The 27,734-nt window shown below is 47.7% G+C and overlaps 1 protein-coding gene across 2 annotated transcripts in view; it reads right to left on the reverse strand.

The window, feature by feature from the left end:
• The window catches only part of FRMD4B (FERM domain containing 4B), a 138,902-nt gene that overhangs the window by 71,940 nt on the left and 39,228 nt on the right, over positions 1-27,734 (reverse strand). Inside the window, exon 1 of one of the 2 annotated variants that reach the window (XM_030043982.2) lies at positions 14,103-14,514. The exons of the other annotated variant lie outside the window; for it this stretch is intronic. Within the exon in view, the coding sequence (XP_029899842.1) occupies positions 14,103-14,264 (162 nt within the window). The 5' untranslated portion in view covers positions 14,265-14,514. Of the gene's footprint in view, positions 1-14,102; positions 14,515-27,734 lie in introns of those variants that run through there. 2 annotated transcript variants of the gene reach the window in all.

Raw genomic sequence — 27,734 nt, forward strand, 5'->3', positions numbered from 1 at the left:
ATTTTGCCTTAAATCATTTGTTATCTTGCTATTAACCTTAACAGAAGCCAGTATCTGCTTAACATTAAATAGCCAGCAATGCACTGAAGTGCCCGGCTACATCTTTCACCCTTCGTGCTATGGCAAGCCACCTTGTAGGACCCATCTCACCTCACCAGGGTGACTCCAAGTGCCACCCCCGTCCTTCCCAAGGGCCGCAGAGCTCACCCTGGCTCTGCACGCTCCCGTCCCAGCACTCATGGGGTATTTACCCACAGCGATTGCAGGGACTGTACAGAGCCATTCCCAACCTCAGGGTGTCCCTGTGCTTCTTGTCTCAGGACTGGCCAGGCACAGACAGACACTTGAAGACCCGACCAAATACAACATGCACAGAAATAATGTTTTAAGATGAGACAGGCTGGAGAAAACTTACTTAAGTGCAAGCTGGTACAAATGCTCCTTTGATGATGCTTTCCATGGAAATATTGGCTCTGCTGAAGTTTGGCAAAGAGTTAGAGATAAAACACAGTGCCTGGAACAGGGGGCCGAGAGGCTCTCTGAGTTGCATGGCACCTTCCTAAAATAGCCACATGAACTGAAGATACGATGAAAAAACTGGCTCCTGCAGAGCATCAACTAACTTTCATGTAAGCCCCACCAGCTGAGCCAGTACAAAAATCTGGCAAAGCAACAGCCCAAGTGCTCTCCCTCGCTGCAGGGACTGTGGCTTGTCAGGGCCGAGCGCCAACACGCTTCCCATGCGATTCTCCTTTTTCCCATTTATTCTACTATTTCTCGTTGCAGGGGATGGCAAATCTAAGGGACTCTTTCACTTGCTTTATTGGTGGTTTGCTGATTTGTACAGGACAACAGGCACTGCCTTTTGTGGTCATTAGAAAGATCCCACTCACTGGAGCAGGTTGTGGGGCTCTCAATCTCATCCTCCTCTCCCAAGATGCTCAAATGCAATGCTCAGAAGTAGTGATGAGCGCACTGATAAAAAAAAAAAAACCACGAACCAGTGACAAATGAAAATCCAGGGAACAAATTAATTCAGTCTTCCTCAAAACGATAAATACAGTATCCCAGCCAGGAGATAAAGCCCTTTTTGCCAACGGCAAAATATAAACAGGAGAGTTCCTGCTTCTTAGTCTCTACCAGGAACATGCAACGTAAAAAACTAAACCCTCACTTCCCCACAAGGAAATTTTGCAGCGTGGCTGCCTTTCCTGATGCTACCGATGGTGGTTTCACATACTCGCTGCTGCTCCCTCGCACGCGAGGGTGCAGGGGGTGTTCACCCACGCACAACCTGCGCGCCAGCACGCGTACGAGCGTGCTACAAGCTCACAGGCAGCATCGGTTCCCGTGGCACGAGGCACAGAGACGAACTGCTGCAGAAGAGCCTTCGCCAGCTCTGCTGGCCCCATACTTTTCAGCTGACAAGCAGCATCCAGACAGCATTTCACCTCTCCTGACACTGCCAAAGGGCCACAGGGTCTCGCTGGCTGCGTTATCAGCAGATGCTGAGTCTCTCTGACAGAGGGGAAGTGGTTAGGCATGTACTTGAAGGAACAGCCCCCTTGTTGCATCAGTATTCTCCTCATATTAAATAAAGGTGTCTCATTCTCAAAACAGAAATGTTTCTCAAACAGGTCACGTCATTCCACCAGTGCTGATGTTACCATTCCCACCACTTTGCAATGTATTTAAAAGATCAACAAGAAAAGAATGGACAGGCAACTCTACAGCTAATCCTAAAAATCAGGAAAATTAATAGGAAACAATCAGTGCAAATCTGCCACAAATATCAAGTCAATGAAATACTTCATCCAACATCTGCTTTCCTTGGCAGAATACAGCTAGTAAATTAGTGTCTGGTGGAGACATGCTTATCACCGGCAGCACTGAGACATTGCTGGCGGGTCATTACCGCACACAAGCCCACGGTAATGTTTTTTTCCAGTGCAGTCTCCTGGGAACTTGGGCGGGGGGGGGGGGGGGGGGGAAGATCCTGTGGGATCAGAAAGCCTTCCTGAAGCTACTCAACAGAGCAAATGCAGTGTCGGCCCCAGATAGGGCACTATGTGGAGGCAGCAGCATCCTCTGCCCTTGAATGAGCGGTACCCACCGCGGGGCAGGACCAGACCCCTGCCCTCCTGCGACCCGTTCTGACCTTTGCTCTTCAACCAGGAGGTTGGACACAAATCAGTTAAGCTCCTGCTTCTTTGCTTAAGTCTCTACAACACGAATCTCAGGAGATACTCTGTGCAGAGCTTCTGGTAACTTTTCCTGACACACTTGAAACAGAAACTCAGCTTTCCCTGTTATGGGAATAGTTACGGAAGACTAAAAAATCCCCTTAGAGAAGGGTTTCCCATCCCCAGAGACCCACACCTTGCCCTTGATGCCTCTTTGCCTCTCCCCAGCCCTGAAACTCTCCCCTGTTTCTTTGATGGCTTCTCACAGGCTGCTCCTCCGTCCCCCCCCACCGCACTTCTCGCTTCTCCACCACCCCCCTGCTCACCCCTGGGTTGGGTTTTTGAGGGATGGCTCCTGAGGCAGGAGACGTAGGCAGGGCAAACCTTGACCTAATATCTGCCATCCTCTCCAGGCAGAACCATGTCCTCTGAGAGCATCTTGCATCTTTTTCCCTCCTACCCCATTGGGGTCCTTGCACCCGGGCTCATCCCCCATCCTGTCCCCATCCTTCTTCTGGACTTTTGCAGCCACTCATGCTTGGCAGCAGCCCCTCAGGAAACTCAGGTGCCAGCCTTGAACAGACATTAGGTAAGCAGGCGATGAAAAATAATTAAAAAAAGGCTATATCACAAGTCCATCTGAATTGCCTTTAAATCTGTAACTCTTAAAAAAAAAAAAAAAAATGCAAAGAGCAAGGAAGTAAGCCAAGAAAAGCCTGAAATCCTAAGCTCTCTGGAAGAAGTCAAAAAAGCGGGTATTGGCTGCAGCGGGCGCTGAGCGGCATTTCTGCGGCGGTGCTGGCAGCGCGGAGCCAGCCTGCCCAGCTGCCAGCACCTTGCCAGGCACTCAGGGGGGTTTAACAGATTTGGACTGCGCCACACTCCACTCCACTTTTAAAGCAAAACAAGCACTTCAGATCAAAGGCTCTTTCTCAACAGCCGTTAACGAGCTCCATGTGCACTGCTGCATCTCCAGCACCAACCGCTCCGTGGGGGTTTTTTTTTGGGCAAGAGGGGTGGGGACCTTACTGATGAGACATTTAATAGTTACATGCTGAAAGGAGCTACTGTACCAGGCACTGACCGCCTCTTCTCGGGACTTATGAATCTGTGCTTTGTTCAGTTTAAATCGTATCTCAGAGCAGCCTATAAGGGAAATCTCTGAAAAGGGGTTTTCTCTATAATCAGAAATTACAGACCTGCTCTCCAGCTGCAGCAAAGTTACCAGAATCAAGCTTGGATTTAGCACTTTCCGAAAGCAGCCAAGGCAGCACTTATAACAAAGGCAGGAAAAAGCAGCTGTAAATGCTGGGAGTAAACAAACAGCCCCTTATCTCCACAATGGGGTGCAAAAGATGCAAAAATTTTTTTATGGACTGATCTTTCAGGGCAGAGAAAAGAGCAAGCAAAAAGGTTGCAGCCTGCACTACTAAAATACCCCAAAACAAACTCACTTTGCCCTGTGCTGCTTTCTCACTGCCTGCACTCCCGCACTCACGGCTCCGAGCTCTGCGTGATGTTTTAGTCGGGGCACAATGTAACAGCACTAAACAACGTTATCTATTGCTGCTAAGCATCAGAAATTAAGATATAGCCTCTTACCTCCGAGCCACACGCCCTGCTGGTTTAAAAGGACTGGAGAAACCCAAGAAGTACTCAACAGTGTGCATGTACTAAGCCTTCATGTTTTCTGTACATTTGAGCTAGGGGAAGAAGGGAGACACGATCCCGGACCTCTTCCGTTGCCATATAATCTCAAGGAAATGACCTTCGCATTTGTGGCTTTGATTACAGATTCAGAAACAAAAGCCTCTCCAGCATGAGTCAGGGGACACAAGAGGTTGAAACGTGATTGTTAAAAATGGAGGCGAACTGGGAAAGCATTACAATTATTTTTGGTTTTCCTTTGCATTATTAACCCCTTTATTATGAAACAAAGCCAAGTAAAAAAGCAGCAGTTACCGACCAAAGGCATAGCACAAGGTACCAGCCCCGGGGCAGTAAGACACTTTGCTGTTGGACCACGGGTCCCTGCCAGCCCCCCTGTGCCGTGGCAGCCGGCCGAAGACCCCCATGCCAACGGCTTGGTGTTTGTTGGGAGCTGCCATCGCCCCTCTGGCTCTTCCACCCCACACATCCCCATCCAGGGGACGGAACGAGCCTTTATGCTACAACTTGGCACAGAGCTAAAATTTCAAGCCACCTCCGCTTTCAACCCCTGGGAGCAGGGGCTTAGCCCCACGGCAGCAGGGAGGCTCATCTACCGATCTGAAGGTATATGGGTAAATGGAGATAACCAGAGCTTGTCTTCTCAGCACGCCTGTCCTCATTTCATACGCTCCCGTCTCCATAGTTCCTTGCTGCGACAGATGCCCGCAGGTACAGCGTTTCACTGAATTTCCCAAACTCCTTCCCAAAGCACAGGTCTGCTGCCTCTGATGTGGGCTACCGCGCATCAGGGAGGGAACCAGGAGCGCTGACAGAGTTCACACCCTTGGCCGTCAGTCTGAATTTGTTCTGGGGTCAGGGTTGGTCTCCAGGAGTGTAGTTTGCTGCTGGTAGAGGTGCGGGAGTAAGTCATCTACCTGCTGTTCTGCTGCTCCCTTTGCAGGACTGTTTTCTGTGTGCAAAACAGCAAGTCATACTTCATCTCCCTGATTTCTCCCCCTCTGGCGCATCAACCTACGAGGCTGCGCACACCTCTGGGCTTTGACACAGCGACGCTAACTGTGTAACTGTGTCAGGCAGAGCACAGGTATCATGCAAAGGCACAAAACCCGAGCTCTCCTCCAAAAGAAATGCCAAATGACTATATAACACTGCTTTCACTGAAAACAGAAAAAAAGAAAACAGAAAACCGAAGAACCATGCACCCAAATCCAGGCCGCTGTAACCTCCAGAGCTCCAAACATGACCTCCATGCAGTACACAAGAGGTACAAGATCTCAAATTTACACATGCAGTTACTTCAAAATCTAAAATACAAGCCTGTTCCTCCTTCACAAACACAGCTCAGCATTATTAATTTCCTTTTATGTGACATGAGTACGGGTACCCAGGCTTTTAAAGCAAACCACTGACTCACATCCTCTGGCCACTTAAATTACGGTAATAAGACTGATGCCAAGGGAACAACACAGCCCAGGACCACAGCATCCAACGTGGGCTGGAAGATACAGGCCGGGGGGGAAATCACAAAATGCTACCAGAGCAGAGAGGAGCTCTGGACACACACCAGAACAACCTCACCTGGGAGCAAGAAAGACCTCTTCCCTTTACCTGGATGCTCTTTGTCAGTTATTTATGCTCCCAACTGAGCAGCCGCTATGCACAGAGAGGACAAACTATGAAGACTTTTACCACCCCAATTTTTATAATCCATGGATCTATTTTAATAGAAAAAAAAAAATTAAGTTCAACACCTGGAACAAAGTAACTTGCATTTATCGGAATGGGAAGCAGGAACCTTGGGGTCAAACTTTTGAAAGCAACATCTCATCAGAGACATGCGGCTCCCACTTCTCAGAGGTACCGAGCCCTCTTGGTCCACCTAAACTCCACCAAAGAGAAGGCTCTGTGTACCGAGCATTTGAGGCCAAGAACGGGCTCCATTAAGCTGCAGAGCACCGTGTAAAGCCAGAGCCTTACTGACACTGCTGGGAAGAGAAGCAGGGCTGCCTGGTCCCCACGATCAAACAGCGTGAGTCAGCCCTGATCCCCTCGCCTGGGGCTGCCTCTGTAAATTGCCATCAATCCAGACACCTCCAGAGGGCAACTCACCCCAGCTACCCCAGACACCTGGGATGCAGTGAGGTGCCAGAGGTGTCTCGCCCTCCTTGTTTAATGCAGAAGAACTAGCTTTGATCAAATATCCACCTTTTAAATAGCTGCAGACAAAGAGGTTTGGGTTTGGTTTTTTTTCCCCCCAAAGTTACTTTGTAAAAGCTAACATTCTCATAGTCATGAGACTACAAAAGCTCTCCGTACAATGCTCAGGATCACAGTTTTATAAAAAAAAACAAAAACCAAAAAAACCCCATAAGCTGGCCCCACAGTGGGCAGAAGGATGCCAGGTCAGGTCCAGCCAGCTGGTCCAGACTGCACCAGCAACCTAAGGGGTGGCAGCTGAGACAGCTTTGGGAGAGTATTTCAAGAATAACAAACTTGCATTTGTCTCCAAAACACAGACTCCAAAGCCCCAAAATAAGATGGAAAATAGACAGTGAGTCATTTTTCCTTAGAGAAATGATGTGAAGGGTACCTGGGTGGTGCCAACTTCTGCCCTGCTGGGATAACCACAGGGACAGGAATAGCTGGAGGAGGAGAAGAACACAGCTCCTCGGACGATCCAGGGCTTCCAAACAAATACAGATCTGTGCTGTCTAATTCAGCTGTACTCTGGGCCACAGATAGTTTTTCTGAACAAGAAAAATTAGAGTTTAAAAGAAATACAGCGTGCCTGTAAGAGGTTTCAGCAGTGGGAAGCTGTTGGAGCAGCAAGAGTTGAGCAGGGAAAAGTCTCTAACTCAGAGGCCACCAGAAGAGCTCCAAGCCGGGGTTTAGGGAAGGCAGCGCTGTGACTCCTTGCTAAAGGGTATGTAACTCTACAGCAAACGCAGCACACCCTAGCCTCTCTGAGTAAGGTGAACAGATGCAATGTGCTTGATACTAGAGAAGAATTACTCACTCCCACCTCGCTATGGCTTAGCAAACACCGACTTGCATGCCAGCTAAGTGCACCTGCCCAACCAGATTCCTGATGGGCTTCATCTACACCAACATACTTGCTCTCCCAAAACAATTGTGGCAACCAGACGCTGCCAGTCTGGCATCAGTTGAACAACTCTACACTCAGCACAATGGGGACCTCTTTGCCTAGGGCAGCCACCTTTCTGGAGAGATTGGTCCCCTCTTATTTTTCTCCTGTCTGTCTACAACCTCAGTTTTCCTTTCCTATTGCACTTCTGCTGCCTTTTTTTTTCCTACCTGTTTGTCTTCCCACACTTTCTTGCAAGTCTGTGGTCAGTTTGGAGTATTGAGGGTTCTGGCATACATTATTTTTTTTATTCCCTGGTCTCTCCCCTCTCCTTCCTTGCTTGCACAGCCTGTACTTTTCATGCTATGTAATTCTTGCACTGCCCTCTCCTGCTCTTCCAGCTTCTTCGCTGCCATCCTCCAGTCCTTTGCCTTCCTCGCACATGCACAAGCCAGTAACCTGCCTGCACGAGACACCAACATCCATGTCCTTCTCACGCCGTACACCCTCTGCCCAGCCCACATCACCCTAACTAGAAACCACCGGCCCAGCAAAACGTAGAACCAGGACACTCAGAAAACAGCACGTAATTAGCAGCGGCCCTGCGGTGCAAGTGCTGTATGCAGTAACTCCTCCATCACCACTCCCGGCTCTGCTGGCACCACACATTTACACCCGATAGCAAGCAGGAAGATGAGCACTGGGGCACCCATCACTGGGACAGCACCTATTCTACATCTGCTGGAACAGCAGCGATGGAAACATCACGGTCTTAAACCTAATGTTGCTTGGACTGTCAATGGTGGCTTTTCATGGCTGAAAACAGCACATTCAGGTCATTCTCAGCATTTTGATACCCCTTATTCTCCCCACCTCTCCTTCCCCAACACACAGAGCTGATGCATGTTTAAATGAATGACTAATTAGCAGGAAAAAGTGTACATGTGTACTTGTGTGTGGGAGGGTATTTAGGCTAATATATTCCAGCGCTGATAGCTTTATCCTCTTTGCAGTCTCTGAGAATGAACTGGCCTCCATCTGTACAGAAGATTAGTAGAACTACTAATCACTAATTATGACTCAGAGGTTTTAAGAGCAACGCAGACTGTACAAGGGTGGCCTGATTTTTAGAAAATGAGGAGACAAAGATAGCACAGTGTTATTTTAAGCACATGGACAGTCCATCCAAGATTGCCAAGAACTGCAGTGACAATGCTAGCAAAAGGAGTGACGGAAAACTAAATGCTTAGACAGACAAAAAATGAAGTATAGGAAAAATAACTAGCATGTGCCTGAAACTTTTAATGTACCTTTTCATAAGCCTCTTGTCCAGTCAGAGCAAGCTGGCCAGCCTCTCTGCACAAGACCGAAATGGAGATTTATCCAGGCAAGTTCATACAGTGATACCTTTGTACAGGAGTCTGCGTCTGAAAAGTGGCGCCAGCAACATTTGAAATCTAACGTATTTTGTGAAATGCGTCAGATCGAAGAAAAAAAATATTTATACAGGCCAAAGCGGTTAGTGAATAGAAGGCACTGTTTGAAACTGGCACCGTGACACCCTGAAGGAAATGAGATGAAGTTCACAGTCTGGTTGTGAAGTTAGTCTGCTAGGGAAGAGGGAGGAGTGGTACAAAAAAAATCGTATTTTTGTTTGAATAAACTCTCTCGAACAGAAAACGCTATATCGTGAGCTCAAATGGAAACATGTCTGGCAGAGAGCTTTGGAAAGCTGCTGCTGGAAGCGTGTAAAGCCAAGTTTAACTTTAAGCTGTTAGGAGGCGGTGCCCAAAGCCGGTCCTGTTCTCAGCTCTGCAAGAGGCTCCCCAAAGCCCCAGCTGCAGGGAAGCCTCCACGTGCCGTGTTTGGACGTGACGAGGGTTTCAAGCAGAGCCAAAGCTCTGCAAGTGATGTACGAGCAGTGTCACAGCATTAGATCAGATCACTTCAAAAAGAGAAACAGCTGGATGAAAGCAGTCAGAGCAAAGCTTTTCCGGAGCAACTGGTAATCCCCAGCCCCCAAGTTTAAATCTTTGAAGGGGCACATATTCAGCGTTCTCTAAAAAGGTCTTCAAGCTCCCTTTGGAGAGCCCTGACCCATGAAGATGCCCGAGATGCTTCCTCCGAGCATCGCTCCCAGGGTCTGTCTGGTGTGGAGGAAGGAAAGCTCTGCCCTGACAACACAGCGCTTCCCCTTCGTGCTCACCCTCACCACTCCAGTGCCACTTTTCATCATTGTGAAAAGAGAAGAAAAAAAGGCATCTCCAATTTGTTGTCAGCAATTTTTATGATGAAAAGTTAAGGTGTGGTAGCAGAGGAAACATGGTCCTCGCTATCCAAACCAAACTACGTTAGCACCATAGGAAACAGAAGTCAATCGCTTCCTCTCTCACTCCTCCACCCCAGGTATGTATGGGACAGACATATGTACAAAGCTTATTTGTTGTGCTTCATCAGCAAAATTTTTTCACTTCACACAGAGGAAATGACCTTTCAGAGGTTAAAAAGCACTCTGTCCAAAAAACCCACATGAATTCAATTTACGCTTTTACACCAGAGATTGTTAGCCAAATTGCCAGCGTAACTGAATAGCTTAATTGCAAAGACACTCCCATACCTGGTTTCATGTCCAGCAAATATTAATCACAACATGTCATCGTATTCTGCAGGGAGTTTGGGGACAGTTTGCCTGGTTTCTTTTTTCCACTTTGCATCGAGCAGACTGACTGACATGCATTTTAACCCTGACACTAAAGCACTCACTTGACCAGTTTCTGATTTATAAAAGTTAGTTGCATTATCAAATGGACTTTGATGCAATGTTTCTTTCATGCTTAAAGCATAGGGGCTAACAAGGAATGGCTGGGCTGTGGAATGTATAGGTGAAAATTGGTATTCATACCTCAGGGGAAGACATGCACCAGAATATGGTAGTGTTGACATCCCAGCAGAAGTCAGGCCAGTGATAACATAAGTAACTAAACACAGGATATTTATGTAAAAATTTCACTTTCTGTTTTACCGCTCTATAATTAGATGTAAGACAGGTGGCCTATAAAACCAGCATGTGGAGAGCCCTTCCAAAACCTTTATTTTGGAAGGAGTATCGGGACACCCAGAAATGCAACACTCTCCCACTGTGGGCATCGGGGGGGGGGGGGGGCTCTGGGAAGACCCCAAAGCCCAGCTGGCAGGTCAGAGCACTACGTGCCAGATCTCCACAACAAAATACAACCCTCGCTCCATTCCCTTGTAGGAAATTGGTGCCCGCGGATGAAAGCATCTATGCCAAATTCTCACCTAGGATTTTTTCCAAGTCCTAATAGCCCAAATAACTCGTATTGACTTGTTGCAGTTAGAAGATCTGTGCCAGCTCTTCCATCAGCTGTCTCCGCAAGTCTCGTTTTTTTCTAGGACAGGCTTTCAGATGCTCTCTGCCACAGACAAGACAATGCTCCCTGGCATACAACCCAGGCACTCACGGAGAGGATAAACTCACATACTGTACAACCCTCCTCCCCTCGCATGGGTTCAGAGGTTATTTCAGAGTGAAACGGGACACCCTGTCAGCACTTTGGCTCACAAACTCCTCCAGTTGAATAGGCTCTGGGCAAATGGGACATCCCTTCTCTTTTGGCAGATGAGACAGATGATGGCAAGCGCCCTGGAGCAGAGACCAGCTTGGGGAAGTGCCTGAGCTTGGCTTGCTGGGCTGGGGCTGAAGTCCCTGCACCGGTCACCGGGTAAAACAACAGCCAGTAAGACCTTGGAAGGTGCTTCCCACACACACACGCTAGAAACAAGAAGGCTAAAGAGAAGGTGACTGACAAAAGCTGGTTTGTTCTTGCTGGGGTTTTTTTTGTTTGGTTGGTTTTTGGGTTTTGTTTTGGTTTTTTTTGTACTTAAAGCTACTAAGGCAGGTAAAGGCTTTATGCCGGCAGAGAGGATTTCAGCCAGACGGCTCTGCCCGCGTGACAACCTCTGCACCTGCCGACTTCAAAAGACATAGGCAAGAGCCCTGCGTAGAAGCATGAAGGTGTTAGTGGTTTCTCTGTGCTGGGACTCAAGCTCAGGTCTCACATGAGGCTAGCAAGCATTTTATATTTAAAAAAAGAAAAGACCAAAAAAACCCACAACCACCATAACAAACTTAGCAGCCCAGGGAGAAGAAATCCTGCTGGCTTTCCTTTCACCATAATAATGTACTAATGATTAAAAAGGGACCTGCTAGCAGCATCCAACTCACCTGAAAATAGCCACTGACCCACAAAACAACATGAACCCGAAGTATGGATCAAAGCGAACTGAAGCCTCTGGGGCTGACCAGCAGCGCAAGTGCCTGTCACCTCACCCTTCCCTGCATGTCCCTTGCAGGTAGCTCAGTGACAAAGTTCTGACTTGTTTCCCAATTTGTTACACTGTGTACAGCTCAGGGAGTCCTCAGAGAGGGCAAAAGTGTAAGTTTAGTCAAAAGAGCCTTTATATACAATCCGTGGTATTTTTCACACTTGGAATATGAATGTGAAGGAGTTACAGAAATATGAACGTTCTTGATGAAGCCAAGATGTGAAAGGACTTTGTTAACCACCTGTCCACATGCCAATATTAATAAGGACACAAGGCAAAAACGTCCTTTCATGTGGCTGCACTAACTACAGGACTTCTAGCATAAATTTGAAAAGACAAATAGCATCCCTGGCAGGTAGGAGAGTGTTGTTATATCCGTTTTACAAACAACAGAGGCACAGAGAAGGAAGACAATTTGCCCAAGTTAATGCAGGATCTGTGGTAATGATGGGAGACAAAAACTCACGTCCAAGATCGGAGCCTAGTCCCACAGACACTGGAACATCCACCTCCTCTGAGAAACAACCCCATGGAGAGCTCTGCACTGCATGTTTTGCTCCTGTATTGCTCCAGTGAGCCCAAGGTGAACAAATTTAACACAACATTACTCAGAGTACATCTCTGTATGCAGGGGTCATCCAGCTGCCTTCTCTAGAGGTTCCCATAGCTTCAAGTGTTTAAAAAAGAACGGAAAAGAAAAATACTATTTGATTCAACCTCTTACAGGGCTCTGACATCCAAACAGACCGGTGACATTTAATGCTGTGTGCTCGGTCCTGCGCCCACCAGACTTGGACACGATACCACCAGTGGTTTTAACAGCAAAGAGCCGAGAGTTCAGCACAAAAAACAATGCGTTACACAACCCAAAAGGGAAGAGCTGCAGGGCATTCTTTCAGCCATCTCTCTTTAATACATCCCGAATTACCCCTAGGAAATTCCTGATGTTAAAATGTGAGCATCACCTTGTTCCTGCCTGGTTTCATCTCCCAGGGATGACCCTCAGAGCAGCAAGCATGGACCAACAGGTCACTGCATGTCCCCAGCAGTCTGGCTGTGCTCTCCTCATGGCTGTGACAAGCTGCAGGCAGAGGGGAACGGGGAAGGGGCACTCCCTGTCCACCCCCCGGCTTAAGGGCCACCTAGAAGGACAACAGAAGGACCCATCTCCTCTTTTTACCCATTTTCACATCCCCACTTTAGGACACAGGCACAAGTCCGTGATGCCTTTCATAAAGAAGACAAGACAGATTAATCCACCAACAGCCACTAGGACACAGTAAGTTTGGGCAGAGATACAGTCACGCTTTGTTTTGACGAAAAAATCTCTTTTCCCTTTGAGCCAACCATCAGAGAATCGCAGCTGAACAGGCTGAATACAGCTGTTGTCAGAGCTGGTCCTTACTGAGCCATTATTCCAGCCCTGGAGCGATGGGGTTTGCCTCCATGGGGATGCAGCAGGGAGCAAAGGCAGTCCGAGCTCCACACTTTTTATGTGAACGAACTCCAAAAATAACACCTGCGCAGTACAGGTGTAGCTGGCTTTTATTTATAGAGAAATAAGGAAGCCAGGGCTGCATCCCCACATTTCTTCAGGTCAGGAAAGGTGGGCAAACGGAGAGCAATGATGCCTGCACTCCTGCATTCCCTAACTATACATGATCCATATTCCTCAAGTGACACACGCGTCACATAAATCACAAAGTGTTTACATCCATCATCTGTACAAGATGCCAAGATGCATTCAAGCACTTGGAAGCACTTCTATCACCGTAAGCTGTTTTCCCACTCCTGGGCATACCTTAAAGCTAAATAGCAACAGATCCCTTCGGGATTAAATGGGCACAGATGTCTTTTTAGCATGACTTTCCCATGGAAGTTAAATCCTGATGGTTCTGGAGAGCTGTTTGCTGCAAGCTGTGTCATTCTCTGTATTGCAACATACCAGGGAGAGGGGAGAAGCAGCTTTGAAATATTCAAACATAATGTAGCAAACACACACACTGACACCGTGACCAGGCACACATCACAAGTTTACACGCGAGACAAAAATAAATACAGACACACAAAAATAAATAACTGCCAGCAAAAACAGACTCCAAAAAGAGTGACACCACCCTAACTGCAACTGGATACTACAGTAACTGCAAGTACGGTGCCGTGTTTTTTGCCTGCAGGAAGGGGAGCCTCCCAACTGTTGTTCCAGTACTCATTGCAGCCCCCCCAAATAGCAATCCCGTTGCAATGCAAAGTACTATCACGTTACAGTCTGCCGCTATTCAGCGACACAAACAGCAGAAAAAGCTACAGCCGGTCTCTCCCATGGCAGCATCGTGCTCCGAGCGCCCGACGGCAGCGCAGGCTGAGAGCTGAGCTCCATCTCCCACATCCCAAGCGCAAGGATGGCGACAGCAGCGAAGGGGGCTCCGAGGGGCTGCGATACAGGGGGCACTTGGCTGCCGAAACAGTTTTAGATAAACTAGCTGAAAAAACACATTTAACATAGAAAATATGTCCCCCAAACCGTGAATTGAAGGCAGATGCGCAGCGCTGGCTGTTGGAAAGCAACACTGGATATCAGCTCAGACTGGGATTATAAACCTGCCGAGCATCTTCACAGCAGGGCTCACAGCGTGAGCTGCGGCTCCGGCTCGATGCTCTTCGCCTCACCCCGTCCCCGCCGCCTCACCCGGGCTGTGCGCACCGGGGAATCAGGCAGGCGAGCGAGCACGTGTCCGTCGGGTGGCACGATGCTTTTTTTTTTTTTTTTTTTTTTTTTTTAACAAAACCCAGGGCTATTACCGGGGGATTTTTACCTGGTAGACGTCCCGGAGGCCGCACCATGCTCGCAGGGCTTGCCGGCATGCCCGCAGCCGGGCGGCGTACCACCTCCTCAGAGCCGCCACCGTCACCGTCCAGACGAAGCGGCTGCCGCTGAACAGCAGATCCTCTACCCCGCACATGAACACCGAAGCCATGAGCTCCTCTGCCGGCAAAACAAAATCCCCGTCCCGGCTGGCTCCCGCTGGCTCTCGCTCCCTCGTTCAGACGCCTGGCATGACGGCAGCCCGGCTTTATACGGCGGGCGGAGGGCAGGGGTGTTGCGCAGAGCCAGGGTCAAGCCTTAAAACAAACTCTTCTTTCACGACGCTTCCTGGGCAGATTCCCAGGCATGCCCCGGCCAGCGGCGCCTGAAGCCGAGCCAGAACTGCAGTAGCTCAGCCTTACCAGCAGCTCACACAGCAGCCTTGTCCTTCTTAGCAGCTTATATAAATCTCTGTTAAGCTCCAGTAGCTACCACTATGTTTTCTAATTAAATTTTAACCCTTTTGCCATATGCCCTGACAACAACCCCATTTCGACGCTACAGGAGGAGAAGGAAACCGCTCGGCAGCGTTAATCGCCGCCGCACTTCGGTTAGCTGAGCAGGCGCTTCACGCGCAGCTCCCGCCTAACACACGGCGTTATCTGCCTCCGACACCTCATTATCTGCCACGCAGGGAACAAAGCTGTCATCGTTTTCTCCCGGATGATCCCGTGCTCAAATTATACACTAGAAATCCTATTTTAAAAAAGCACCTCCAGGAGCCAGCGAGCGGAGGGGGAAAGAAAAAAAAAAAAAAAAAAAAAGAAAAGGGATCAGTATACTCCTGCAGAAATAGATGCACTAACTTCTCTTCCAGCTCGCATCACAGCAGATGCCCACAGCACAGAGCCATTTCTCTGCTCTACACCTCCCCCTTGGCTGTTGCATCGTACCAGTTAAATGCTCAACAGCTGCTAAAGAGGTGATTTTGCTCTACTCTTAAACTAACTCCATTAATGCAGCACTTGCTGCATGAGAAAAACAAAGCTACTCATGCTAGCTGAGCTCTTCACAAACAGCCCACAGCAAATAAACACTGAAATAATAGCCCACAAGAGACTCCAGCCTTGCCTTGATAGTCAGTTTAAAATTAAGCAGCACCTTGCTCTTCTGGGGCTTAAACTGTTAATGCTGCCAAGCCACACCTTTCATTTGTGAGCTCTTTCCTATTAAAAGCTAAGGGAGGGTGAAGTCAAAGGACAATTAATCTTTTTAAGACCCTCTCAGAGGATTTGACATTTCCTAAGCTTTTTGGGACAGGAGCTGCAGGGAGCCCCACATGCCACCATCAGCACCTTGCTGAAGAAACTACTCAAAAAGCAGATTTTTGGCTAAAACCATCAGCAAGACCCACCTGTAAAATAATCTCTCTTGTGCAATGAAACAAATGAAAAAGGGGCAGGAACAGCTTGCGTAAAGGCTGCATGGGAGAGCTAAATCCCATGGCATTGCTGGTACTGCTTCCCCAAGGGTACTGCCTGCAAACAGCCTCCACACCAGAGTTGCAGCAGCCCTGTCCCAAAGGCTCTTCATGGGAAGAAGACACCCTGCATGCTCATAGCACAGTACAAGTATTCACAAAACCCATTTCGTTCTGTATTAATCAACCTTCTTCGTATTGAAAGAGCCTACGCTCACGCATAGTGAGCTCCCGTGTCGTAGTTGGGGTGATGTAATTCTGTAGACAGTTGAGTGCCTGTTTTAGACGGGCTTTGGACCTGTGTGTCTCCAAGCATCACACTTTCCTTTTACACATAACGAAGCAAAAGCAGCTCTGCTCCTCCTGGTGCCGGTATCTATTGGCTATGCTGCTGCCAGGAAGTTTAAATCTCTCCAAGCCTTGCTTTCACATGGGGAAAAACAACTGTATTTCAAATGTTATTAGAAACCCTTACAAAGTGAGCTGGTGCAGAGAGAGATACAGCTTGTTATAACAAAAGGCGAGCAAATACTTGGGCTCTACATTGAAATCCAGCATCCATATACCCACCCCAAGAGAGTTTTATCACCCCTTTGAATGCTGTCTGAGAGCTAGTGGCCACAAGGAAGTCTTCCTCTTCCTCCAATGTTGCCCATCATCACTGTTTTGCATTTAGAGGACTTCAACATCAACACACATGCACAAAATGGAAAAAGTTTCTGTCTTCCACTGGGAGAGAGTGGTGACAAATATCTACAGAGTTATTCCAATAACCTAAGCCAGTACCAGCACCAGGCTCGGCAGCAGATAATTACCATTGCCTCAGATAACACTGCTTTGGAAAGGAATCAGCCAGGAAAATCTACAATGGCATCTGTGCATTATGGTCAAGTCATATCCACATTTAAACAGAGTTTAAAAAAAAAATCCAATTTTCAAGTTCCATTTCTAAAAGAAAAGAAAAGGACCTTTGTAGTTAAAGAAACAGTGCAGGGAACAGCCCCATCCTGTGCCAGGAAAATCCAGCCAACCCACTATGAAAAGTTTAAATGCTTCTGCTTTGTGCCTACTGTCCTCGGTGCCTTTATTTTCCCTAACATTTAACTAGGTTGAAAAATTAAGAATTATGAGGATTTTCTCCTTTAACACAACACAAGGGATTTGTTGTTTGGTTTTGGTTTTAAATTGGTCTGTGACCCATAGTATCTTTAAATTGAACTCACACGTTTTGCACCGTTACTCTTTATGCTTCACAAGCTACCGTGTGCCTGAGCAATGGCCTCAGGTGGCTCCATCTCAGAAGGCAGAGCCATATGTACCCAAGCCCTCCCTCCTCCGCACTCCTAACCGTTTTACCCATCAACATTTCCATTACCTTCTGCAGGCTTTATGCTCTTATAGTAAAGTTACAGCTCCACTCGCTCTATGCTAGAGCAAGGCAAGAACCTTTTCCTCACCCTTACTTAGGGTACACGGACTTCAAGTCCAGTCTCACGAATAAAAGCTTCATGCTTGTCATCCCTTCTCCAGATGAAGTAGGTGATAAATAAGAAGTGCGTGCCATCTGGACTTTACCTTCCCAGCTGACCCAAGTACATGAGGCAGTAATCACACCACCGTGCACTGTCCCTTGAACCTGGAACATAGCGTTGAACACCCACAGGACAAAAAAGAGCAAAGAAAGTTTATGATGCAAAGAGCAGATAAATGCAATTCAGAATAATTTTCGTATTTTAATATGCAGCTGATGAATTACCCATTGAAATCAGTCTTAGTCTTTTATTGACTTCCACTTTCAGAACCTGATTGTAAGTGGGTTAACTTGAAATACCTAAATAATATCCAGGCTCCTGAGAGTCAGAACAGAGATCACAAAATTCAGCAAGGGAAAGCCAGTAGGATACCCAAGTGGTTTCCAAAGTCTGTAGTATCCAGATCTCTATTCTGTGAGGAAGGGGAGGTGGGGGAAGATAGATATCTCAGGAAAGGTCTTTGTAGATGTATGTACCACTTTCAAAGGAACACAACAGACAGCTACTGCAAATCTGTTTGATGTACAGTTATATGAACAACAGGGCATTCATTTCTGGTAAGGTGTAAGCCTACACAACACGAATCTAAGGAGAACATCACTTGAAAAGACGACAGAAAACTTGATGTGTGGCAGATTCATGCTTTTCCTTACATTATTGATCATAGGTCCAGAATAATGAGTATTAAAAAGAGAACAAAGGTTTGCTACCAACATAATAGAAAAAGACGATCCCAAGTGGATTCTCAGGCTTCCTTGCATGTTATCTTCTGTACCAAAATGAATGGAACGAGGCTTAGCTGAATTACTGCTTTTCGTTTCAGAGTAGCTTATATGAAGTTCACATGAATAGAGAATTCATATACCTGTGAGACCACAGGACAAGAGCATCAATCTTCCCTTATATCTACAAAGCAGTATTGCCCCTAGATACGGCTTTTGATCAGACATACAGGAAAAAGGACACAAACACGAAGTCCCTAGTGGCAGGTAGTGAAATTAAAGCTTTGATCATTTTTGGTCTCTGAACCTTCATCAGTAAAAGGTGAGTTATTGTGCAGATGCACAAAATGCCTAATTATATGGACTAGCAGATGTCCGTCCTAACCAGTGCTTTAAAACACACGTGAATCCATAATTTGTCCTCATATATTGACTACACATGATTGCAACCAATATTCATAATATTCTGTAAAGCAGGTGGTAAAGTTCAGCGAAGACCAAAAAAACACTGAGACAGCCCTCAAAAGATTATGAGAAACCATTCCATTTCATGGCACACATTGCTATTTTGAAATCTGCTGTTACCTCAAATCCAAGGGTTCAAACCTTCAAGTCCTGATACCCTGGGATGGTCTCAGAGCAATGATAAGCATCGTAACAGTCCATGCTAGGACCCAAAGGGCTGTGGTACCACATTGTCTGCTGAATTCCCACCAGAAACCAGCTGCAGTCCCACCTCATCCTGCTACACCCAGACATGTTTCTCCTTTTTGCACAAATCCCTGTGCAGATTTTCATCAAAATTTTCCCATTTTGCTCTAGTTACAAGCCAACAGTGCATGATTACACTGCTTTTAAAAATACTTTTTTAAAATTGCCCAAAGGTGCTGATTTATAGTTTTCATGAGCATGAACAACAGGATTACTTGGGAATTAGTACTTTCTCAGACAATGCTGAAGCTGCATATCCCAACACTTTTCTTTTTTTTTTAAATTCCTGTCATGAAACAAGCCTGTCAAGCTGTGAACATTAATGCAATTAACCCCAAATAAAGATGAAGTGACTTTTCAAAAATCGTTTTTGCTACACTCTGGCCCTTAATTACCAACTTAATAAAGTGAAATACAGTCATCGGGCGCCTTCTCTTTGATGTTGTAACCTCTCAGTACCTAAGATGCTTAAAAAGCAGCACTGGTACATAGGATAAGTCTGTAATCCAACCTGCCCTGATCAAGAGCTTTTCAAGCACGATTCAACTTCTGGCAAAAGGTGTTTGCAAACCAATTTGTTTCTTTGAGATTATTGGAAAAAAAAAAACCACAAGATAGTCCTAACTAGCCTTCTTTAATCCTTTATATGAGCATGAATTTGGGGGACCTGTCAGAAATAAGTCTACACTTCCACAAAGATTTATCTACTACCATTCATGTTATCAAACTTTAATTTAGAAAGCAAATTAAATCTGCATGAAAGGGCCACACCACTCTTTAAGGCTAATAACAGCATCTGATGTAGGTATTTGGACCCCTCCCCAGGTGCTAACACCAGGAATTTTGATTCCCAGCCTTTGCCCAATGAACTGCACTTAAGTCAAGTGACCAATGTAGCTGAAAGCCACAACTGGACCCAAAATGATCCACAGCTGCAGAGGGAGGCTTTGGTACCTAGCGCTCTTCTCTCTGGATGAAGCACAGTCCCTAATAAGCTTGTTCAACAGCAGCCTTACATACTTCTAAATGACTTTTTTTCTCCTCTCAGAGAGCTTGGGCTGTACATACATTGCTCTACACTAATGATATAAACATAATGCTGTGACAAATAAACACATTTTTAAAGATGAACAGCCACTGTGCCAGAAACATGGATTTCCTGCAGTCTGCATCCCATAATAAACTAATTAGCCCTTCATGTCAGAACTGAAGTGCCACTGCCTTTTAACTTTATAAATGATTAACAGCTTGCAGTCTGCTTCCTTGAACAGCAAACTTTCATACCTGCTGAACCTAGAACTACAAAATCAGGTCAGGTTCAAAACAAGCAGCATATGCTCCAGTTTCACACAGCTCGGAGTTTATCATCTTTCACTACCACGCTATCACCATCAGAACATCACCCAGTTTTTATAATACAAATCTAGCTCCTCCAGCACTTTATGGCCAGTGCACCAGGGGTATAATTTGGCACAGCTCCGCTGACTTCAGTGAAACCTGACATATCCATACACATACAACCAGGTGAGGATGTAGTTCAAGAAGTCTACGTGCAATTTGGCAGCAGTGAGCACGACTTCTAATGCGTGTCACTATTTAACATATACCTATATACAAATCGTATTTAAATTTTTATACACACTTATTTCTAAGTCGGTAGAAGTCTACAGTCCCGTAAAGTCAGTTTGCACAGGAAAAAAGACGTAATAAGGGGAAAACACCACCCCAGCTTCTGGGGAAAGAAAGATGAAAAAACATGAGGAAAAAAAATTATTTCCAGCTGAAAGAGGATTTGTTTCTTCCACACACACAGCATCTGTGAATGCTTTCAGACAAACCGCATCTTTGTGCCCTTTCTCAGCAGCACGGGTGATGGCAAGCTGGGGACCCGCAGGAAGGATGCCATCTACCCCGTCACCAGCACCACTGCCTGCGGCTCTCCGGCACGGAGACCTGCCCCGGGAACGCCCTACAGCAGGTCAGGACGTCTGTGGGATTAACGCAACGCTGCCTTCCTCGCCCCAGGATGGGGGGGCCATCCTCCTCTTCTCCGCTTCATGGGAAGGGCTTCCTTCTCATCAGGAGGGGAGAGTCGCCGCCGGTGACACGGGAAATCATCCGGCACTCAGTGCTACTCCCAAGTCACATCTGGAGGAAACGAGAGGGCAAACGAGCACAGGGTGGGAACCTGCGGCATCCTCAGGGCTGCGGAGAAACGGGCACCACCATCACCACCGCCGCCTTCCCCCGGGAGGGCTTCACCCAGGGCCGCACGCTGGCCGGGGCGGCGGTGGTGCTGCTGGAGAAAACGGCTCACCCCGCGCTGGCCAGACCCTTGCGAGAGGGAGGCAACCCCTCGAACTCCTCCACGCTCGGGCCGCCTCTCCGGGGAGCGCCCACGGGAAGCGCCGGCACGGAGGAGAGGCCGTGGATGCCTTTGGAAGCTGCGGCAGGAAGAGCGGTTTCTCTCCAAGCTGCTGGTTTTGGCTTCCTAGCGTCCAGCCACGCAGCGGGTCACTCGCGCGCGGACTGCGCCCGTGCCTCCCACCCGCAATAACCAGCTCGTGGAGATGGTCTCCAAGCCTGAGAGGGGACGAGGAGCCCCGGCAGAACAAAGGGACAGACAGCTGACACACGCCACGAAAATAAGCGACAGGAAGCAACAAAACCACGCTTTCCCTCTACACCTGCAGGCTCAGCGGTCTCGTACCTCTGCCTCCCCCAAACTGGCAGGGGAGTAACAAAGTACACAAAATACTTTCAGCATCCTAGTTTTGGAGACAAAATTATAATAGCTTTGTGCACCGACACACCGTTCTGACAAAAGTTCCACCTCATGTGCCCAAATACTCAGGTGGGTCTGCACAGTCCCCTCCACCTCCCACCTAGACCTGCTGCAGCAGCTTCCCAGCAGCTCGGAGCAACGCCACGGGCCTCTCTGGTTTGCATTTTCGTACTGGATGTCACTCTTCCTGTCCATTGCCTTACTGGAGCCATGAAATGCTCCGGGGTCTTATCAGAGGAATAGCAGATTCAAAGTCTGGAGGACCAAGGGGCTGGAGCTCCAGGCAGGGGAACGCATCCAGCCGCACCAGTTTGTCCTGCGCCTCCCACAGCCCCAGCAGCAGCGGGAAGGTTTCTTCCCCAGCTCTGCCGACAGATCGCTCGGACAGGCGCCGCGCTCCCCGACAGGTATCAAACCTGCTCAGCCTCCCTCAGGCCCCAAGGCACTGGTCCACGATGGATGCCTGCATCGCCCCACTGCTGTCGCGGACAAAAATGGGGCAGCGTTTCCTTCGTTTTGAGTCGGCAAGGAGTATTAAAGGGATCCTGAAGAATTCAGGTAATTACTTTTGGGTGAAGTATTTAATGGTAGATATAAATATGTGAGGAGCGTGCAAATCCAGGGCTGCCCCAGCTTTATGATTGTTTTATAGCCTCGTTAATCTATGGCAAATGGGGTAGAATTACTACACAACCTAAATACTGGACAGAGATCTACAACGCTGTAAGAGGAAATGTAAGTGAGATGGTAAAGTTTCAGCATTTTGCATGATATGTATATGGCCACGAAGACAAAAATAACAACCCAAACCTATCAGTCTCCTGACAAGGATCTTTTAAAGAGTGAGAATAAATGATGTCTAACTATTATAATTATATCCTCAGTGCATTCATTCTCTCAGGATGACTAACCTGGGATGCTGTAGCCTCCAGAAAAATCATGACTCAGAGCAATGCTCTGCCCTTGATTAGACTTTATGGGTCATGCCTAGCCCAGGAAAGTTGTACACTTGTCCTTCTCTACATGCTGAGATGACAGAGTTTAGATCACTGCATCCTATCAAACATGAACCAAGAGACTATCTTGGACACCTTTGTGCTTCTTCTCCCTACCCCTAGTTTCAAGACCATAAACCCAGCAGAGCAGGATTCATTTCTGTGTCCATTCAGTATTTGGCACATCAGAGTACCAATACTGATATAAACTTTTCATCACAATCCCTATTTAAAGTAACCAAGCCCCATCCCCATTGTCGCAGGTTGGCAGAGGTCAGCAGGGATGAGGGCAGCAGCATGGCACAGGCAGCTGATGCTCTCTCAGGGCCCCAGTACTCACCTCGTCTCCCCCAGGCCAGACCACCAGCATCCAGCCCCACCGCTCTGGCACGCTCAAGAAAGAGAATGGTCCTATTGCCATTTTTATTCAGGACTTGATTCAGTACAACCTGAAGTCACCAGGCCTCATTGCACCTGCTATAGGTGAGTTCAGTTCAGAGCCTTTCGAGGCAGAGCAGTGCATTTTCCAAGTCAATTTTTGCAGAGGGAGAATCACAAACCAGTGGAAAGAGACAGCACCAGTAAATAGAAGAGGCAAAAAGAAATTGGTACTGTAAATCTATATAATAAGTTGCCAGCACTCTTGGTGCTATGGAGTGATGTTTTCTGAGAATGCAGCTCTGCTGCAACCGTGCTTCTCAAGCTAGGAAGCAAAAAAACATCATTTTCACAGTGTATCATCTGTCACTACAGCAATTAGTGCCTCATTTTGCTATCAAAGCACCTGTGCAGTGCACATTTGCCAGCTCCGGACAAATAAATGGGGGACAACCACCTAGAATTCAAAAGGAGGCAAATCAGTATGTTTTGTTGTTAGAGCAGATGAGCTCTGCATCTCTTGAAGGTGAGCCTCAGTGCTGGGTGTTTGACCATGGAAAAGGAAACGAGTCAAGCAGCTCATGGCATTTCCCCACAGAGGGACCACGTCACTTTTACAGGGTGCTAAATATTGCTACGAGTAAGACTGAAGCAAGCTTTCCAAAGCGCACGAGCTGTTGGCCGTTCAGAAAGTAGGTGTGTGTCCAACAGCGTGGGGCCACAGGAAGCAAGGAGAAACTGAACCAAAGGAGAAGAAAAAAGAGCAGCCATTGAAAGGATGCTTTTATCCTCAGAAGGCCTCCAAAATAAACAAGCCGCATGCCATGGGCTTGATCCAAAGCCCATTGAAATCGATGGAAAGACTCCAACTGCCCTCAATAGGCTCGCAGTGAGGCCGGGCATGCCAAGAGAGCTCCACGCGCTGCCCCACCAACACGCTGACCCCCCATCACCATGTCCTGCAGTTCCTCCTGCCGTTGCTCAGTTCTTCTCTCCTTGGCCTCAGCAGGCATTTTGCAATCACTAGCTACTCAAGCCGTCCAAAATTGTTTATGTTACATGAAAATTAAAAAAATTATTTTTAAATAATTTTTTTTCAACCCAACCCCAGGAATACAGGAACATGGATGGGTCAGGAATCAATTAACCACATAGCTTGAGCCCGCAAGATATATATCTGCATAGAAAACCTGAACCATAACTCTGCCTCATACTTTGTGACGTGCTTTCTGGAGCCACCACACAGGTCAGTCCTCCACCAGTGACCACCCTTGCATTTGCCCAGAAGCTTTCAGTATTTGGAGAAGAAATCTGCACCGATACTACAGAAATTCAAAGTTCCTTTCGCCAAGAAAGACGGGCCAAGTTAATACAACACGTATTTAGCATGTTCGAGCTGAGCAGAGCCCCTCCAAGAATAAAAGCAAGGAGCCCCGGTCCAATTTTCCCTCCCTTTTTTAAAAAAACCACACCAGCAGTGGCTGTATCAGATGCCCCTGGGGCAGGAGCAGTGACATTGGGAAATGTCAGAAACTCAGACAATGAGAAAGGAAGCAGGGAGGGAAAGGCAGAGGGGACAGAGGGGACAGTGGGATGGCCGCAGTGGCTGTGGCCCCAGCTGCTGGGTCAGCCCGTTGAGGTCTGCAGGACCTCACCCCTTCCAAAAGGAGGGTGCAGGACACAGAGCCTCGTCCCTGCCAGGCGAGGTTTCCCCACATCTCACCCCCTTCTCACGGTCCCCCAGCAGACACGCGTGTGGCACAGCGCCGGGCGTCTCGCCCGTCCCAGCTCCCCCGCTTGCCAGCACATCTGCTGCCACAGCTGGAAGCCATGGCTGGATCCAGCAGGTAAAGCTGTACAACCCCTTATGGTATAGATATATATATGCAGAGGGTGAGGACATGGGTGCATTGGGGTGGATTACCCCAGCACACTACTAAACCAGAGTCCCTTGGTTTGTAGCTTAATGGGGAGAATAAGAGGGGAGAGCCGATGGCAGAAAGGAAGAGTCGATTTTACCAAAGGGCTGTTGATAGCACGGACTGTTAAAACTCATCTTCAGAAAAAAAAACCCAAAACCAAAACAACTTTTAAATACAGTTTGGATGCAGTGTTTTGTTCTTGTTTTTAACGCCTTTAAACTCTTCTGCAGTCACCTTGGCAGAGAGGGAAGCAGAATAGATATGCTGGGAGCAGGGCTTTACCCCAGCCAGGCTCCCCACAGTTTCTTCATCGATCTTCTGGCCATCCTGCAACAACATAAACTCCCCAATGGGGGTCAATCTAAGACCATTCATATGCTTAAAAAAGTTATTCCTGCTATAATGGGCACAAATGAGAATTCAGCATTTGTTAACAATTATCCTAGGCAATAACTTCAGTCTCCCCGTCATACTTCAAATGGAAACAACGCAGTAACTGAGCAGTACCTGTTGGCAGAGAAACTTTTAAATAGATGGATAGGAGTGGCTGAAATGGCTTCCCGAAAGAAAAATTCTCATTGCTTTCCCCCCCCTCTTTGGGATATAAAACAGGCTTGCAAACTGCCCTTGCCATTATCAGAGCTGTGATTCAATCAGCATTTCATGGTCCTAATTAACGGGTATTTGTTTTCATGGGCGTGATTCCTCATTTGCCAAGACTGCAAAATTATAATGCATTTTTCCCATCCTCCTTGGAGAGGACATGAGTGCTTAGGCAGGGAAAGGAAGCCATTTGGAGCAGGAAGAGGATGCTTGGAAGCAGAGCTGGAGTGCTCATATTAGGTCCTTTCTGAGGTCAGAGGATCAAATTGACATATAAAAAAAAATAGCTGCTATTCTCATTCAGGTTAATGGGCTAAACTGTAGCACAAACCACCCTTTGCCTGCCTGTTTCAGCAGCTCGCACCATCCTGCCCAGCTGCTCCTGGAGGATGCTTCCCAGGAGCCAGCCCTGCTCCCATCCTGCGCACATGGTTGAAAGGGAAGGGGACAGGGGACATCAAACCCAGGGAAACCACAGCCCCTGGTCCTCCTCTTCCTCCAGTCCCACATCAGGAGGAAGAAGGAGGACTTCCAGCTACTGCTGACTGGACCCTGCTACACCCAGTTTCATTACCTCTTGTCCCATATACCTGTTTCTCAAGTCTTGAAGAGCCACAAAAGGAACAGAGGGATCAAACTTCCTTCTCCTTACAGGCACCTGCCCCTCTCAGTATGGCACACTGCGGACTACGGGATATCAGGTGGCTCGCCAGGTCCCGTCCCATCATCAGCATCCACCAGAGCCGAGGTTGCTGTACATCTCTTGCTCCCTACATTCTAAACATATTTTTCATCCTTCAGGGAGACAAACAAGGATATTTGGGCCACAGTGGGGAAAAAGGATTGGAGAAACTGCCAGGAGACAGGCAGTAGCTTTAGGGTGGGAAAAACTCCAGGATTACCCCCTCAAGACCCTAAAGAAAGCACAGCTATAGGCTGCAAGGGGCTCAAATGTACCATAGGCTGGCTGTAAAGATAATATCTCTCATTAGGGGCACAAACAGAGGGGACTGTCCCTCCTCTACACAGCCCTGTCCTTCCCACCCCTCCCCATGCACTAACTGGCCTTGGCAGGACACAGGGGCATCTGCCCTTCCACACAGAGGCAGCAAGCTCCTTCAGCACACGGATCACAGCACACAACTCATTCCTAGGATTTGCACAGAAATGTCAAGGGGGAAATAAATTCAGGGATTCAAAAACAAATCTAGTGGATGCTACATTTCCAAATCCTCTGGGAGTCAGGAAAAAAAAGAGTTACATATAATATCCTTTACCCCTTTCTCCTGCTGATTGTTAAATCAAATAAAACCCCCCACAAGAACGCAGCAACCACTGGAATACAATTCATGTTTCTGTATTGCTAAATTATGCATTGGCCTTACAGCAGGTAAAATTGTAGCACAGCACCATCTGTTTCTCAATATGCTTGCTGCCAGCTACCATAGCAGGGATTTACTCGCATATCCCTTTCGAGGTACAGCTGAGCTGATGGGCAGAACGTCTGTCACCAGAGAAAGGGATCTGTCACCTGCCCACTGCACATTTGGGATATACCCTACCAAAAGGTGGGGACAGATCATTTATTTTGACATACAGGATAGGCTTACAGTGCCAGCTCTAGTCAATAGCCCTTGATGATGCTACACATCCTTAAAATACTGTGGGAGATAACATGTTTTCCAGCTGTTTGTGCCTTATGCCAGAGCACATTTATACCAGCAATTTCATTTCTAAATCTTCCAAGGGTTGCTGCAAGTTTTTCCGTTATGATAGAAGAAAGGAAAGGAGAAAAGCAGCCAACATTTCCACATCTTTAGATTAAAATTTAAGGGACTTGTACACATGTACACATGAAAGTCTCAACCATTAATCAGGCAGCTTCCAACTTCTTGTGTCTTTTGGCTTCAAGCAGATCTCGAATAGTAACCAAAGCACCAGGGAGCTCAGTACAGAGCAGACCCTGAAGGTGACTGTCCCAGGGGGGTTTCAGTGGGTGCCCAGGCCCAGCGACAGGGGTGCAGAGCCCTGCCAGCACCAAGCTGCCCCATCCTGTGGCTCCCTTGGCTGGGTCCAGAGCTACTGCTGAAGGACAGACCTGGCAGGCAACGGAGCAAAACCCACACCCCCGACTCGCCCCAAATTCCTGCTCTTCTGCCTGCGGAGCAACTGTTGAGGCTCTGTGCTCAGCAAGGACAGCAAAGTCCACCACAGCCTGGAGCAGCGGTGGCTGCTGCTGCCATAGCAAACGCTTTCAGCCTGTGAGGTTCTCGGTACGGGCTCCAGCACCTGGCCCAAGGCAGGGCAGCATCCCCACACAGTTATGCCTCCATCCCCTTGACATCCATGGTAGACATAGCGTCCAAATGAATGCCTGACCCACCAGCCAGCCCAGCATCAGGAGCCGCACCACGAATAGGTCTGCCACCGGCAACACCCGTGCAAAGTGAGCTTGGGAGAAGCTTTTGAATACCCTTCATGCTCAGTCACTTCTGATCCGAGCTCCCAGGAGGA

The sequence above is a fragment of the Aquila chrysaetos genome, chromosome 20, assembly GCF_900496995.4.
Source record: "Aquila chrysaetos chrysaetos chromosome 20, bAquChr1.4, whole genome shotgun sequence".
NCBI classification, from domain to species: Eukaryota; Metazoa; Chordata; class Aves; order Accipitriformes; family Accipitridae; genus Aquila; species Aquila chrysaetos.